General features: G+C 36.2%; 1 protein-coding gene across 2 annotated transcripts in view; it reads left to right on the top strand.

Annotated features, from left to right (window-relative positions):
• Nucleotides 1-18,096, top strand: part of PUS7L (pseudouridylate synthase 7-like) — a 27,193-nt gene that overhangs the window by 5,935 nt on the left and 3,162 nt on the right. For both annotated transcript variants that reach the window (XM_014529580.1, XM_005881699.2), the window contains exons 3-8: nt 3,387-3,546; nt 5,467-5,659; nt 10,262-10,360; nt 12,438-12,519; nt 14,368-14,648; nt 17,617-17,670. In XM_014529580.1, coding sequence (XP_014385066.1) covers nt 3,387-3,546; nt 5,467-5,659; nt 10,262-10,360; nt 12,438-12,519; nt 14,368-14,648; nt 17,617-17,670 — 869 coding nt within the window. The remainder of the gene's footprint in view (nt 1-3,386; nt 3,547-5,466; nt 5,660-10,261; nt 10,361-12,437; nt 12,520-14,367; nt 14,649-17,616; nt 17,671-18,096) is intronic.

Below are 18,096 nucleotides of genomic sequence, written 5' to 3'. Positions count from 1 at the left end.
CTCATGTTTCCATGCTTCTGGTTTTAATGTTATTTTTATTTTATTTATTTATTTTTAAATCTTTATTGTTGAAAGTATTACATATGGTCCCCCTTTTCCTCCCATTGACCCCCTGGTTCTATTTTATTTATCAGGTTTTTTTTGTTCATTAGACTCCTTGTTCGTTTATTTTGATTTTTAGATTGAATTGTTGACAGGTATGTATTTATTGCCATTACATTGTTCATATTTTTGATCTTTTTCTCCTCCACTTAATGAAAAATGATCATATTTTTCTACTAAAAATTAGTGAGGATTGTATTATTTTATAGTTCTATAAATCTTTCTAATATCTGACATAAAAAGTCAGCTGTATTCTCATTTCTTTTCCTGCAATCTAGTGTAATTTTTTGTTTTGACTGAAGCAAATGAACAAAATTCAGTTCACACAGGCATGTAGTTGAAAAAGGGAGAACATTATGGATAGATGTGAAAATATTTGATATTTTGATCTTTCTATTGCTTTGACTATTTGCCATACTTCCATTCCTTCTTCAGGCTCCCACCACAGCAGCACTTCTTTCTCAAATTCTTTTCCAAGACTGAATGCTCCCAAAGCAGGGATCATTTTTGTTTTATTGACCTTTCTTCCCAGATTATTTTATTTAAATTCTATAATTAATCCTATCATGACAATAGCTGAACTATTTTTGAGGTTATAATCTCTACATTTTAAATGTGGGGTTTTAATTTAATTTTATTTTATTTGAGACAACTGATAAAACAGCTAACTTAAAATCAGAGGTTTATAATCAAATCCATTGGTCAAGATACCCTGAAAGTGTAAAAGCAAATTGTGATTTAGCACACAGAATTAACGTGTATGATCCTCTCCTTTCCTCTACTTCTTTTATCAGTTCTTTAAGAAACAGGAGTCATAGTACATTTAATTTATCACTGCTGTAATAGAAAATTTGGAGAATCTAGGAAGCTGTTATGGTGATACAAAAATTAATGACCCTAGTGATAAAAAAAGTTGAAAATAGTGGACAGTGTTCGAATATTCTTCAGAAATTATAGTTTTACACATTAACAATTCTTAAGGATTTAGGTAAAAATATAAATATATTTTTATTATAAAAATTGAAACATTGAAAATATACTACGTTGCATTGCAGATTTTTAAAACTTTCACATAAGTGATATACATTATGTGTATTTTTGAATCTTGCTATTTTTGTTTTTAGAGATTATTTAAATAGACATATAAAGAACATGTAGCTCTTCCCCATTCTTTTAAATACTACATGATGTTCCAAAGTATGGATATTACAAGCTTTGTTTAGCTATTTCATATACAGGTTGGGCAAAAGTAGGTCTGCAGTTCTGAGTACATAGAACATGAAGTTTATTATTGCACTAGGGGCCCAGTGCACAAATTTGTGCACCTTGAAAGGAACTGTGGGCCCTGAGGCTGTGGTGGGCACAAGGGCAGGTCTCGGCCCATCCTCAGCATCCCCGCCCGGCCCCTCCTGCCACAGTCCCCAGTCCCCTGTCTGCTAGCAACCCTGCTACTGCCACAGCTGCCACTTCCATGTGCTGATGGTGCCGGTCTTGCTTGCACCCCCTGACTGCGCGGAGCAATTGGGGCCAGTGCCAGCAGTGGGTGCGGGCAGCGTCTGCTGCCCTGATCACCCTTCAGGAGCAGGGGGAGGTGGAGAAGCCCTCAGGGGCGATTGGGGCCAGCAGTCGCACCTGCTGACGGTGCCAGGTGATCGGGACCGGCGCTGGGTGCCGGCAGCGGGTGCGAGTGGCAGCTCTGGCACCTGCTGCAGGTGCGAGTGGGGCTGGTGCCAGCAGAGGGTGTGAGCGGCGGCTCCAGCACTGGCAGCAGGTGCGAGCTCTGGGCAGGACCACGGCACGTGGGAGCAAAGAATTTTCAGTAACTACTAGAGGCTTGCCCCGATGACAGCGACTGGCACCCCGCCTTGGTCTGGCGCCCCCACTCACCTGCTCCACCATCCTACCGCAGCTGATGCCCTCCACGTTCCGCATTCTGCTGCCTGCTGCCAACACCTGCCATGTTCCGCGCGCGCCCCCTAGTGGTCAGCTCACATCATAGCGACCAATTGTTCGGTTGTTCGGTTCGGTTCCACCATTCGGTCTAGTTGCATATTAGGGTTTTATATAAACAGATTATTATTTATTAATCATTGTATTATTTCCCATACAAATAACTGTAAATCCACTTTGCCCTCAAAGTGTGCAATTGTAATTTTAATCAGCAGCTATGGGCCTCTCTGAAGAGTGTTTTAAGAAAAATGGACATTAAACATAAACATGACCCAGCAAATAGAAAGATGTAAAATGTATGTATGTACCTATCTACCTATGAACCTAGATTGGTTGCGTCCCAAATGCACCCCAACCAGGGCCAGGGATGGAACCTGCTCTTGACTGGGAATCAAACCTGTGACCCTTTGGTCGGTGGGTCAATGCTAGAACCACTGAGAAATACCGGCCAGGGCTGAAATATCTTATAGGTATATATGGTGAACTGAGGATTGCTGTATTTTGTCACTGTCAATGCTGGCAGGGTATATAGGTCAATGTATTGGGGGCCTTTTTGGTGGGCTTGGACCTCCTTCTCATCTCCACAATCTCACTTCCATCTACTATGAAGCATGCATTGTTTTATTCACTGGCTTGCTGGCCTGGAACTCTAAGTCTATGGCGTGGATAAACCATAAAGAGATACATTTTAATACATGGTATTAAGTGTCATGATACAGGTAATGACAATTTGTGGAGACATGCAAGATGAAGCAATCATCTCCTTGTGGAGTTCACTTATTCATTGATTCAACAAGTATTTGAATACTTATGTGTTAAGCTGAGGATATAATAGTTGATAAAACACACATGATCCCTGCTTTGGGAGCATTCAGAGTTGGTAACCTGGAAAAAATATGAGGGAGGACTGCTGCTGCTGTTGGATTATGGCAAACAAAGTGGAAGGAACATATATTTTAGACAGAGAAACTCAGTTGTGCAAAAGTACAAAGCTGTGGAAGGCTCTAGTTCACTCAAGGATTATGAGACATTCTCTGTCAGTATTATAGGATATATGAATGGAAGTGGCACATGTGGGGACTGAAAAGGGAGAATGGGCCTAATATGAATGCCAAACTAAGGAATTTGGATTTTTTTTCTATAAACCTTTAATGAGCCAATTAGCATTTTAAAAATGACCACTGAAATCTATGACACTGATTTTGTATTTTTATTAAAAAATACTCCTTATTTAAATTAATGATTTGACTCATTATATTAATCTGTTAGTCTGCTAAGAATGTACTTGATGTATGGTAGCTGCCTTTTTTGTAACCTCGAATTTTTTTTTTCAGCCTTTACCCTACGAAAAGAAAATCTAGAAATGTTTGAAGCAATTGGTTTTTTAGCTGTCGTACTTGGTGTGATTCCTTCAGATTTTAGTTACGCAGGCCTTAAAGACAAGAAAGCCATCACCTATCAAGCAATGGTTGTTAGAAAAGTGACTCCAGAGAGGTAATAAAACATTCCTTGATAAGAGATAATTTTTTTCTTATTGCATCAAAAAAGAAAAGATAGGATTAAACTCTGAATAATTCTAGGAGCATATTAACCTCATTAATGTTAATTTACTGAGTATAGACTTATTGAGCAACACATTCCGCATTGATAACATAATTATTTTCTATATAGTTTTCTAGTAAATTTACATTGCAAATATAGGTAATTTTACCATTGAAACTTTGAGAAGTGGCTGATTTTAAATGATCAAATTGTTTCTAAACATCCTGTTCTATATTCAAATATGCATTTATATTCAGGACAGTGTCTTGCAAATCTTTTTTTCCTAATTACTATAATACTTTTATACTTTTATCGTTGTGCTTCCTTATATTTAAAATAAATCTAAATAGAAGGTAAAGCATTCAAATTTAGCCTCCCTTGAGCTCAATTGATTATTAAAAGTATTTTTGGTATTGTCAAAGAAAGACATGTTTATTGTATATTTAGAAAATAGAAAAATGCTATATAAAAAAGAAATTAAAAGTCACTGATAATTCCATTACTCAGAAAGAACCACAATAATATTTTGAACCACAAAAAAAATGCCTTCCATGCATTTTTCAGAGGCTATCCTATATATACACATTGTACAAAGACTTTTTATATATGTGGAAATCATATTGTATTTGCAATTTATATTTTACTTATAAAATTAAGATCCTTTTAAGAAAATTTATGTCATGAAATATTTCAAAATTATTTCCATTATTTATGCTAAGTTATTTAACTTTTCCCTAATTTTGGAAATAGAAATTTGTTTCAATATTTCACTGTAAATAATACTGTGATTAATATTATTGTACTTAAATCTGTGCCCTGTAGCTACTTTTCAAAAAGTTGATCATTGGGCCAAAATTGAATCTAATTTGAGGTAATATAGATGTATAATCCTTAGTCATAGATGTTTTAAGTATGCACTCTTTGCAGGTAAATGCTTCTAAGCTCTAATATGAGGGACCAAAAAAAGTATATAATATTGTTTTTATGATCAAAAGCACAGTATAGGTAAGAGAGAAGGACTTTAGATGTTAAAAGCTTTTGTGTGTGTGTGTGTGTGTTTTTATAGCAGAGGTAGAGATTTATTGAAGAACAAGTACAGACTCCCACGTGGGGAGAGGGAAAGAGTCCCACGGAATGGACTCCCACATGGGGAGTGGGAAAGGGTCCCCAAAAGCTGGTTTTTAATTACCCAAAAACAAGTATTATTGGTTCCTAGGAGAGAGTTCTTTGATTTGGCTTATGGGTGTAGGGTTTTAATGTCCTGTCAAGTAATAGTAAAGTTTTAGACAATGCAGAAAATTTGAAGCTATATTTGGAGAGGTAGTAAGCTGTCTGATAAAATAGATAGTTTAACAATAAGAACTACAGTAAATGTGAATGTAAAGAATAATTAACATCAATTCTTACATGCTCTTAAAAGTTATGCAAATAGTTGGAATCTATTCTTTAGATGTTGGGGAAGAATGGAAAGTTTGAGTTCAGAGCATAATTTTGGGGAAATCCTCTGGTGCTAGTAGTTTTTCTTATTAATGTTGGAGGAAGAGAGAGGAAAGGAACAAATTTAAGGATAGGAAGAACAAAAGAACAGTTAAGAAATTATATCACTTGAACTAAAAAGTCAAAAAGTCTACATAGATTGAGTTGATAACATTAGGAATATATGTCCCAGTTTTTAAAAATAACTGATTAACATAATCCTATAATAATGGCGTTTTAGTGCACATTTGTTGAATTAACATTAACTTTGGAAGATGGAAAAAATTTTTGTTTTAGTGTTGTGATATAAGTGATTACCTGGCAACTGTCATTCAAAACTTATAATATTTTTTTAATGTAAGATTTAACTGAGTCTATATGATTTATCATTTATAGGTTGAAAGATATTGAAAAAGAAATTAAAAAGAAAAGAATGAATGTTTTTAATATTCGGTCAGTAGATGATTCCCTTAGACTTGGTCAGCTCAAAGGAAATCACTTTGATATTGTCATCAGAAATTTAAAAAACCAAACAAATGATTCTGCAAACCTGAGAGAGAGAATTTTGGAGGCAATAGAAAATGTTAAGGTAAGAAAACTCAATTTTAAAAGAGTATTATAGAAAAATTTTGATAGTCCCTCTATTTACATTGAAATGAGAAGATAAAACTTTTTCTTTTTTACCTTTTCTTTTTATTTACATATATAATTTTTATTGATTAGAGAGAGAGAGAGAGATATTTATTGTTCCACTTTCTTATGTATGCATTGATTGCTTCTTGTATGTGCCCTGACCAGATATCGAACCCACAACCTTTGCATATTGCGACAGTGCAACCAACCGAGCTACCTGGCCAGGGCCTGTATAATTATTTTTTTAAATGATATTTAGGGCCATTTGGCTTATTTTTAAATTTTCTTCTTAGTACATTTTTGTATTAAACAACAACAACTTTAATATAATTAAAAAAATAAAATGTGTAAAGTTTCCCAGAGATGGGGGAAAAATAAAGCTAACTGTATAAGAAGAATGTTTTTCAGCATCTGCCATATAGGGTAATATTTTAGGGAAAGGGATTAATGTTTTTGGAAACTTTGTTTAGTAATTCTTTTCAGAAATCTTTGGTGATTTGGAAAATAATCTTTTAGAATTATACATATTCCTTTTTTCTTTTTAATTTAATTTTGAATTTTGTTTCAATGTATACAAATGACATTATATACATTATATTATGTCTTACAGTAAAAAAAATACTTAACATGTATTTTTAAATGACATTTGCCAGGCATTTAAATATACGTATACAACCATAGCCTTCAATCAGATCGTCCCGTGGTCGGCAAACCACGGCTCGCGAGCCATATGTGGCTCTTTGGCCCCTTGAGTGTGGCTCTTCCACAAAATACCATGTGCAGGCCCACACGTACAGTGCGATTGAAACTTCGTGGCCCATGCGCAGAAGTCGGTATTTTGTGGAAGAGCCACACTCAAAGGGCCAAAGAGCCGCATGTGGCTCGCGAGCCATGGTTTGCTGAGCCACAGTTTGCCGACCACTGGTCTAGACTATGGGTCAGCAAGTTTTTTCTATAAAGGTCCAGTGATACGTATTTTTTTACTTTGTAGGCATATGGTCTCTGTTGCAACTATTCTATTGCTATTGTGTGGAAGCAGCCATAGACAATACATAAATGGTTGAACATAGCCATGTTCCAATGAAACTTTATTTACAAAAACAGGTGTTGGGCCAGATTTTACTCGTTGGCAGTCAGTAGTTTGCCAGGTCCTGATCTGGGACAGTAATTCTCAACCTGCGGGGCTTAAAAAATTCTCAGCAGTGAATCTCTACCCCCCAAACCAATTAAATAAGAATACTTGGGATGCAGTTTAGGCATTAGTATTTTAAAAAATAACTCCCTAAATGATTCTACTCTGTAGCTAACACTGAGAAAAACTGATCTAAGTTTCTGGCCATGAAGACCTTTTTATACAATTTTATGCCCCCCCCCCTAGGAAAACAAACAAAAACTGTTTTTTAATCAATATTATGTCTTATAGTCAGGAAAATATCCTCCAATTAAAGATTTTAAATCCAGTACATTCACCTGTGTATAGGATTTCTCTTAATTTATACTCCATGTGCAGTTTTGTTACCGGAGGAGCCACCTGAGTCTGAGGGGGCTCTCCCCTCCTCAGCTCTTGTCTCTCTCTCTCTCTCCAGACTAGTGACAGAAAGCAGTATTGAACAAAGCAAATGAAGTTATTAAGGAAACAAAGCAATCGAATTTATAAAGCATAAAGCACAAATGGGCAACTCAGCTAGTCTGAGTGCCCTGCTTGGTGAGGGTTCAAGGGTTTTATAAGGGTGTCCCCCCCTCCCCCAAATGTATACACACTTTAACAGCTGATAGCTCTAGCTCCTATTACATTTTGAAAATGAAAAGTATTTTAATAAATACTATATATATATATATCCCTCTATAGGTTTCAAGGTTCCCCTGCCAGATACCTTGGGCAATAGACTAGATTCCCTCTTTGCATTGTTGTGGCTTTTCCCAGAATGTATGAGAACATCTGGCGATTTTATCTTGGCAAGTCCCAAGACTGCTGACTTCTTTGTTCAGTGGGTGAGATAAGCATCAACCGCCCCCCCCCCCTTTCCCCTCCTCCAGCCCTAGCAGCTATCTATCTTGCCTAACAGTTTTTCCTTTTTTTTCTAGACCTACCTAAAATTCTTTTCACCCCTGAAACACTGTTATTAAAATAATCTTTCTTACAAAAGGAAGGAGGTGCTATATTGTGATTTATAAGAAATATATATTCGGTCATTCATATAACTAAAATATATTTTTCAGATATGTATTTGGTCTTCATCCACAGTTTCTGGCTCACAGGTTCACAAACCCTTGGAGTTTCCTAAGTGTTGAGAGTGGTAGAGTTGTCTTTTGTTGTGTTAATGAGGTGACTTTTGTAAAGACCCTAAGGATGGGGGCTGGTTTTATATGGAGCCAACTTTATGATTACAGGGTTGTAACTTTTAGTACCACCCCTTGAATTGGGAGGAGGTAGGGGCTGACAGTGGAATCACTTGTCAGCAGCCAATGATTTAGTTAATCATTCCTCTGTAATGAAACCTCCATAAAAACCCAAGAGAACCCAAAAGAAGGGTTCATTCAGAGAGCTTCTGGATTGATGAACTCCAGGTGAACATGCAGGGAGAGTGGTCCACCTGGAGAGGGCATAGGTTCTATGCATCTCTTCCATCTGGCTATTCCTGGATCACATAACTCTGAGTTTATAATAAATTGGTGATCTGGTCAGTAAAATGTTTCTCTGAGTCTGCAGGCCTCTCTAGCAAGTTAGTGGAACGCGAGGTAGGGGTCTTGGGAACTTCTAATTTAAAGCAAGCTGGTCAGAAGTACAGATAACAACCTGAACTATCGGCTGGTGTCTGAAGTCCAAGGAGTGTTTGTTGTAACCTTCAGTTCACAGCAGGTCATCAGAAGCACATGTGCAGCCTGGGTTTGTGACTGACCTGGCTTCTGAAGGTGGTGGGGATGAGGCAGGTCTTGTACGACTGACCACTTAACCTTGTAGCATCTGATGCTATCTCTGAGTAGATAGTGTTAGAATTGAGTTGAATGGTGGGGCACCCAACTGATGTCAGAGAATTGCTTGTTGGTGTGGGAACTCCCTCTCCACATTGAAATTGGATGCTCAGAACACCAAAAGAGGGGGTCTAAACTCTGATAGCATTTATTGTCTATCTCATTTGGTACTTATGGATATGTAACTGCTCATTATAAAAATCCCCATTTGGAATAATACTTGCATTAGCCAACTTTTCTTTAGTTCTCATAATAAGGGAAGGGAGTTGAGAAGCCCTGAAAATACTGGTAAGAAGTCTTTGAAGTTTTGTTTTAGAAGGTCATGTCTCTGATTGCTATAAACCTTGTTATTTCCAACTCTAAGTAATTAGAAGAGGTAGTTAAAATTCTTCTGGCTAGTCTACGATATTATCCTATGTTGTTTTTTTTTTCAAATTTGAAATAGTTAAAATGTTAACTATGAGATTTAATACAGGGAGTACTTATTTTTTATCTGCAATTGATTTTCATGAATAGCATGAGGTAAGGGTGCCTTTTGTACCATGCCAATAACAAATTGTCTTAGCATCTTTATTGAACAGTCCTGGAGTTGGTGCTCAATAATAATTGTTGAATGAATAAATATATACTTCTTTCATAAAGTGAGTGTAGAAGACTCTTTCAAGAAACCATCTGGGCCTGGTGTTTTCTTAGTGAGAATATATTTAACCACTGACCAATGTCTTTAAATGGTTGTAGTAATAAATTACAATTTTCTATTCTTGGTGAAGTGACACCATGTTATTGTCTTGGCCCAGGCTTTCAGAAACTGAGATGGCTGAAAGATGAACTGGGTTTGAAAATAAATCTGTTTCTTATTCCAAACATGTCCAGACAGCAGAATCTCAAATTCAGAAAGAGCTCAGGGCAAAGATCAGATATAATGCTAGGTAACTAATTCATCCCAGTTTTCCCAGAACTTGCCCCATTTTAGCACCAAAAGTCCCACATCCCAGGAAACCCCTCAATAATGTTAATAAAAAGCTAACATTTTAAAAGCTTTTTCACTCAGCTTATTTTCTAACTTTTAATCATTTATTCTTCTCCTTTTTATTCTTTAATTGTCTAGCATCTCTCAGACCATTTGGTCCCCATTTGTATATTGCTGATTACAGGATTCTTTATTAAAATAAATATGAAGAGAAAGACTTGATTACATATTCTGATGCAATAATTGTATTTATTTGTCTTAGTTCAGGGCTATAACAAAGAATCCTGGACCGGGTGACTTTTAAACAACAGAACATTATTTCTCATAGTTCTAAAGGCTGGGAGCATGAAGTTACAGTGCCAACATGGTTGTCTCATTGTTTTCTCACATGGCAGAAAGAAGGATAGGCTAGCTTCATGGCCTTTCCTTATAATGGCACTAATCCTATTCATGAGGGCTCTATCTTCAAGACCTAGTTATCTCCCCAAGCCCCACCTCCACATTCCATCACATCGGAGGGTAGGATTTCAACATATGACTTTTTTTGGGGGGGGGGCACAAGCATGCAGTCCCTACCAATATACTTTTAATTAATTGATTTCTTTCTATTCATAGCATAAAGGGTTTGTGAATTATTATGGGCCGCAGAGATTTGGGATGGGAAGGAAAGTTCACACAGATCAAATTGGATTGGCTTTGCTGAAGAGTGAAATGGTACGTATTCTTAAAAATATGATCTTTTTTGTTTTCACAGTTGCACTTACTCATAAGCCAGCTCCTTGCTTTCTTAGCCCAGCATGAATACACATGTATATACACACACACATATATATACCATATTCCAGGGGTCCTCAAACTACGGCCCGCGGGCCACATGCGGCCCACCGAAAACATTTATCCGGCCCGCCGGGTGTTTTTGCCGCTGCTGCCTGTCCTGCTTAGCAGCCGACTCGTCCTGGGCCCACAGTGCGCATGTGTGGAATGTCTGAGGGACAGTGAACTGGCCCCCTGTTTAAAATGTTTGAGGACCTCTGCCATATTCTATATCACTGAACATATATTGAGCAGCTACTAGATTCTTGGCATCATACTATAAGAAAGCCAACTGTGTGCCATGTGCAATATTGTTTGAGACTTAACAGAGAATTGACCAACACTCACCACATTCTGAGTGAACTGAATAAGAGATTTAGAGTAAAGTAATAACCTATAATTTTAGAAATCTGGTATCAGATTATATAAAAGATAGGAATTCACCCAAAGCTAGAGACTAAAAAGGGAACAACAGATTTGAAAAATTATCTGATTAGTTTCAAATGAAACTACTAGTATAAATGAATGTCACATATAAGAGGCCACATTTGCCCAGTTATTAAAATTACATATACATTTAAAGTCTATATTTTATATATAATTACATATTATGTACAGACACATAGTTTTGCACTGCATGAAGTGCACATAATATGCAAAACTTACAAATCTATAAAAATTATATACTTGCACAAAGGCAAGATTATTCATATGATAGTGCCATACTCATTGATTTTTTACAGAGAGGAATGGAGAGAGATAGAGAGTTAGAAACATCGATGAGAGAGAAACATAGATCAGCTGCCTCCTGCACATCTCCTACTGGGGATGTGCCCGCAACCAAGGTACATGCCCTTGACCGGAATCGAACCCGGGACACTTTAGTCCGCAGGCCGACGCTCTATCCACTGAGCCAAACCGGTTTCGGCTATTGTATGTTTTCTTGAGTGGAAGAGAAAAGAATAGTAACAGCACTTGTGAGAAGCATTGTGCATGTGAATATTATCTTGTACGTGGAAATACAGTTGACAGTTAATGATGCAGACCACATCTGCAAATTTGTAGTCGGTATTGCCTCTCAAAGACATATACTTAGAAAAAAAACACAGTTCTAGAGACAGTGATAAAATACAGGAACTAGTAGATGTCTCTTTTTTTAAGAACATATTTTCATCTATGTAGGTTTTAAAAAAAATATTAAAGTTGGCAATTTCAAAAAAGAATTGGGCAATTATTTTTAAAACTAATGAATTCTGAGACTTGAGAACATGAATGCAATTAGTGGCTTGCCATTTCCTTATGCTTCTTTTCTCCCCCATTTTTGTTGTGTATGTTGGTCAAGTTTGAGTTTTATGTCATTACTTCACACTTGTATTCATATAATAGAGGTAAAGAATGACAGAAGAAGAACTGTGGAAGATATGGGAGAGCACTTTTTCTGGTCCACAATATTTTAAACCTGTATATAAGCTTGCTTTGTACAGAAGTTTATTTCTAAACGTAACATTGATTATTTTTTGTTGCTGTTAATCTTCACCCAAGGATATTTTTTCCATTGATATTTTTAGAGAGTGGAAGGGAAGGAGGGAAGAGGGAAAGAGAGAGAGAGAGAGAGAGAGAGAGAGAGAGAGAGAGAGAGAGAAAGAAAGAGAGAAACATCAGTGTGGCAGAGACACATTGGTTGCCTCCCTCAAGCCTCAGCTGGGGCCAGGGATCAAGCCTGCAACCGAGGTTCAAGCCCTTGAACAGAATCGAACTTCAGACACTTCAGTCTGTGGGCCGTGTTCTAACCACTGAACAAGCAAAACCAGCTAGGGCAACATTGATTATTTAATTTTTGGAAGTTTAAAGATAAAATTGTAGCATCAAATATCCAATAGGCATTTGTTAAATGCCTATTCTTTGAAGAGGCATGTTTTTCTTAAAGTAAGTAATTTGTCATTTTTATGTAACGTGTTTGCTTGCTTGATTTTTAAAGGTGAAGGCTGTAAAATTATTTCTTACACCAGAAGATTTGGATGATCCTGTAAATAGAGCAAAGAAATATTTTCTTCAAACTGGTATTTAAAAGTTTCTTTATTCCACACATAGCCATGCAGATACATAATATAAATGCTATGTCAGCAGAAGGGCATTCATTGCTACATAAATGTGATAAGAAATAGATTTCAATATATTCTATATTTAATCATTTTATTACATGCCCCACGTACTCCAATTTTGATCCGATCTTAAGGCCTTTTGTCTGTTCTAAATCTTGCTTGCAGGGAGGTTGGAGGGGAGAGATGGCATCTTAGTTTTTCTTGACCTAAATCCTCTGAGGAGACAGGAGTTCCCAATTCTAAACTGGTACTGATGGAAGTATATAATTCACTACAACTAGAGGAGATGGAAAAATAAACGAAATAAAAGAACATTTGTTATGTCTGATACTTTGTGCGTTGGTTCTGGTCTAGTTGCCATTCAGCCCTGACTACACTACTGATTTTGAAAACTCTAGCTCCATAGGATGATATATATGCAGAATGCTTAATAGGAAACACTAAAGAAAACTAGTTATGAGTGTGGGTTCTAGAGTCAATTTACATGAGTGTAATGCTCACCTTTAGTACTTGCCAACTGTATGGGCTTGTGCAATGATTTAGCCTCATTGTTTTGGTTTCTTCACCTGAAACTGAAGCTAATAATAGTACCTAAAAGACTATTATGACATTTAAATGAAATAACAGATGTAACGCTCTTAAAATAGTGCCTAGCACATACTAAATACTGAACAAATCTTACTTGTATTTAAGTAATAATAACAGCAACCATACCATTTTAGATTCATTCAAATCTGTGATCTACATATATGTGCATACTAAATTTCACTAACATTAAAATAAATGATACCAGTTTTTAAAAATCTCCATTATTTTTAAGTATGTACATATTATAAAAACATGTAATTATTCATAGGAGAGAAATATTTTTGTGCCAAAGCACAATCTATAAATAATATGGGCATTTCAAATTGTTATGAGTAATCTAAGTGATACTAAAGAAAATTCAAAGTGAGTTGTTTGTCTCTATTGTAGAGTCCTGAGAAGATAATTTCCTTATGGCAATGATTTCAATGATATTTACACTTTAATGTTCATAAGAAACCTATACAGTTATTAAAATGCTGATTCCAAGGCCCTGTTGGAATCAGCATCTTTACAGTAGAGTCCCTAATTTTAAACTGCATCCCACCAGTGAGACCTAATATTATGCTTGAGGAATCCAGACATCACCCTTTCTTATTCAAAAAATTCTCTGTAAATGTACATAATAGCTCTTTTTAAATCCCTAGGCTCAGAGGTTTATTTAATACTCTTTTATGAAGTCCTCTTAATAACTGTAAATTAGTTTATCTTCATTCTGAAGTAGGAATTACTACTGTGCTTTTTGTTATTTTTTAATGTGTTTTTATTGATTTTTAGAGAGAGAAAAAGTGAGAGGGATAGATAGAAGCATCAATGAGAGAGAAAAATCTTCCTTCGGCTGCCTCCTGCATGCCTCCTATTAGGGATCAAGCCCACAACCTGGGCATATGCCCTGACTGGGAATCCGACCTGTAACCTCTTGGTTCATGGGTTGACACTTAACCACTGAGCTAAACTGGCTGGGCTGTTTTTGTTTTTTGTGTTTTGTTGTTGTTTTTTTAAAGCAGGGAACATGAATGGCTCGTATGATTAATGGTTTTTATTTTTTAAAAAACAATTCTTCAAGTGTAGTTAGATTTATAGTTGGTGCTGAACATCTTCATATTCAGGTGTAAAAGACAGCAGCAATTCATTGACTCTCATTTAGAAAGCATAATAAAGGTCTTCATAACTGGCCTTTAAGTGAAAGTGGTTGACTAACTGATTTTCTCCTTATTGCAGAGGATGCTAAAGGCACACTTTCATTGATGCCAGAATTCAAAGTTCGAGAGAGAGCATTGTTGGAGTCACTGCATCGCTTTAGCATGACCGAGGAGGGTTGTATCCAGGCCTGGTTCTCCTTTCCTCATTCTATGCGCATTTTCTACATTCATGCATATAGCAGCAAAATTTGGAATGAGGCCGTATCTTACAGACTTGCAACCTATGGATCAAGAGTGGTGGAGGGTGATTTGGTCTGTTTGGATGAAGATGGTGATGATGAGCAATTCCCAAATAATAAAGTAAGTGTCATTTCATCAGGATTTCCCAAGAGTAGTTACGTTAGCAGGAATACTAATTTTCTGAAGCCCTTATTTTAGAAACAATTTAAACCTAAATATGAATTTTATTTCTTTTTAACTTATATTTGCTCATCTCCTTTTCTACTCTGCTGTCAGCTGAGGCTCAATACACGTCAATAAATGAAAAAATAAAATAGTCAATGGTGTGAAGTGAAAGGTACAAAGATAGTAAAACTTCCTTTGAAGAACACATGCTTTTAAAAATTACAAATAATGCACAAAACAGTTTCCTTAAAAATAAAAACCAAAACATTGCAGATGTAGCTGTTACCCTTGCCATGACTCTGTTGTGATCTCCTCCCCTGCCTCCAGAAAACCAACCTCTGTTTTGGGGCCTGTGTCCTTCTAGATATTTTTCTATGCTTTCATATAAATATCCACAGAAAAGGAGATTTTTATTCTATTAGTTAACACCGAGAAAAGAAAAGACAGGGCTTAGAGGCTAAAAGCTTAAAATATGAAAGAAAAGATTTTTGTTATAATGGTATATAGGACATGTAATGTTCTGTGTTTCTTTTATATAAGCGCAATTTCACAACTTGTTTACTTTTTAACAATATCTTAGAGACATTTATATTCATTTCACATAAAGGAACCCCACTTCACACTAACATAAGAAAGAGCAGACAGGAATTTATTGGCCCTCACACCTAGAAGCCCATGATTGATCCAGGCCCAGCTGTATCCAGGGTCTTAGGCAATGTCCTACCTCATCCCTCATTTTCTTTAGATGTCAGCTAATTTTCTGTTAGATTCATTCTCAGTCTGGCTTAAACTTTATTCCTTTAATGGCAAGATGGTTATTAGCAACTCTATGGTTATTTCTCACAACTTCTCCAGAAAAGAGGGCTTTTTTTCCTCAACAGTTTTAACAAAAGCCATGGAATTGAGTCTCAGTGGCTCAGCATGGTGTGACTTGGGTCACAATTCCCCAAACCCATAGCTGTGGACTGTTGTATGTGATTCGTAAGCCTGTGTTGCCAGAGCTCCTTCCTGAAACCATCCCACCCTAACTGCATTTGAGATCTGGGAGGGGAGCTCTCTGAAAAATTTGCTACCAGAAAAGAGGTAGTAAAGGCTGAGCAAGTTTTATTATTTCATTAAGTTTTATCATTTCAATATTCATGGATTTTGAATATTTAGGTAAGAAAGTAATCACTAGGATCATAAATTACTAAGAATGGTCATTTAACAGACACAGACTGAAACTGTGTAGAAAGAAATCTAGCAGTATCTTAAGTTTTATTTTAACTCATGTGAATGGAAGAAGAGAAATGTCAGTGATCCTCTTCTAATAAATAATGAAAAATTCTAAGTTTTTATACACCTTCTAGATAACCTGTCCATTTAAATATTACCTGGGCAGTATATTATTTAGTAAGTCAGCCATTTTTTCATTCAGATTTGCAGAAGTTAAAGGTTACTTTGACAAGATATAGCAATGATCTCTGAAATACATGCGTCTTGTAGGTTTCTTTGTTCAACATAACATTAGTAAGGAGTTTTGTGGTCAGAATTGTATCAGCTTTTCCTTTTGGAGCTGTAGGAGAAAAGAGAACATTTTCTCCTTTATAACCTGAAGTTTCCTTTTATCAGCAGCAAAAATTGTTTATAATTTTAAGGCCAATCATTTATGCTTTATTAGTTAGCATTGAGAAAAGAACAGGCAGGACTTAGAGGCTCAAAACTTAAATTAGGAAAAGGAAAAAAGCAGAATAAGATTTTTAAGACGTGGTACTAGTATATAGGACATGTAATGTTGTACATCTATAATTAAAAATGGTAGGAAACCAATCTGATTCCCTTTTTGATAGGATTACTAGCCTAACAAGTATAACTTTACTTCAAGGCATTTGGTAGATTCTTTTTTAATTTTTTTATGAGCAAGATATAGAAATGTGAGTTGCACAATTAAACAGGTGAATTCATATTTGGGGAGCAGTCATACAGCAAAAGCATGTATGTAGATTGATATTAACCTGGAGAGAGTTCTTTTAAGGCAAAACATGGTCTTTTATACTTGACCATGTTTTTTTTTTTTTTGGTATTTTCATAAATTATTTAAATAACAATATTGTAGGTATGCTTATGAATTTGTGAAAGACAAAAAGCTGGAAGTGATACAGGAGAGATCATAGCCCCATTTATTTTGGTCAGATCACACCTGGAGTTTTATATCCATTTCGGAGTATAACAGTTAAACAGGTTATTTACCTAAAAATAAGCAACTCAAGTGAAAAACCAAAAAAACGAGGAGGAACTTTATTGATAAGGGTAGAGAATCAAGGGGAAAGCAAGCAGATTTAGAAGCTATCTGGACACTATCTTATATGATGATTGCTTTAGGAAGGTGGGGATGCTGTCAGTCCTTGTGGAATGCTGCTGCCGCCTTTGAACTTGAGCTTTCCTTTGCAAGAGAAATTAGTTATTCTGTGATGTCCTGCAGCAACATTTCTCAAACGTATACATCACACACCTCCTACATGTGATACCCGTAACTGTTCTATGAAGTGCATTTTGAGAAACACCACTTCCCATAAAGTCTGATATTTGTTGGGGACAAAAGAGGGGGTGGTTTGACAGAAGCAGATTTTGGATTCAGCATAATAAAGAACAACTTTGTAATTTGGAAAAAGATTGTTGGTGACTGAGGTAAAAGTAAAGAAGTGTTAAGCTGCCCGCCAAAATCTGTGTGTGCCAACTTCAGTTATCAGTGGTTAAAGCGGGAAGAATAATTCTAATTTTTATGTAGTCTGCTCCTCCAGAAATAAACTGTGAAAAGGTCTTGTTTGGATATATGTATATTCAGCATAGGAGTCAAATTTTACATAACAAAATTAGGGAAAATTGAAGAAATTTGGAACATTTGAGAATCATCCATATTTTTCATCATGTTTTTAAAAAATAGGTTCACCTAGTAACTGAAGAAGAGGAATCGGCTAATGCATATGCAATACATCAGGTAAATTTGCTTAAAAATTAGTATCACTTAGATCTAAATATAGACATTGTCTCCAAAAGACAAAAATGTGACCAGTTCCCCTCCCCCCACTTTTTTTTTTACCACTTTCCAATATATATTTATCCTAAATTGGATATATATTTTATTGTGTGTGTGTGTGTGTATATATATCTACACTAATAAAAGAGAAACATGGTAATTAGCGTACGACCGCTACCCTTCCCATTGGCTAATCAGCATATCCTTATGCAAATTAACTGTCAGCCAAGATGGCGGCCGGCAGCCAGGCAGCTGGAAGCAAACATGAGGCTTGCTTGCTTCAGTGACTGCAGACTCCAACGTTCCCCGCCTGACTTGCCAGCCTCTGAGCTGCAACTCTAAGAAACTTTGTAACAAATATAGAAGCTAAACAAAACCCCAGAAACC

The sequence above is a fragment of the Myotis brandtii genome, unplaced genomic scaffold (assembly GCF_000412655.1).
Source record: "Myotis brandtii unplaced genomic scaffold, ASM41265v1 scaffold686, whole genome shotgun sequence".
NCBI lineage: Eukaryota > Metazoa > Chordata > Mammalia > Chiroptera > Vespertilionidae > Myotis > Myotis brandtii.
Note: the sequence above shows the minus strand (reverse complement) of the source record. Positions and strands in the feature narration are given on the sequence as shown.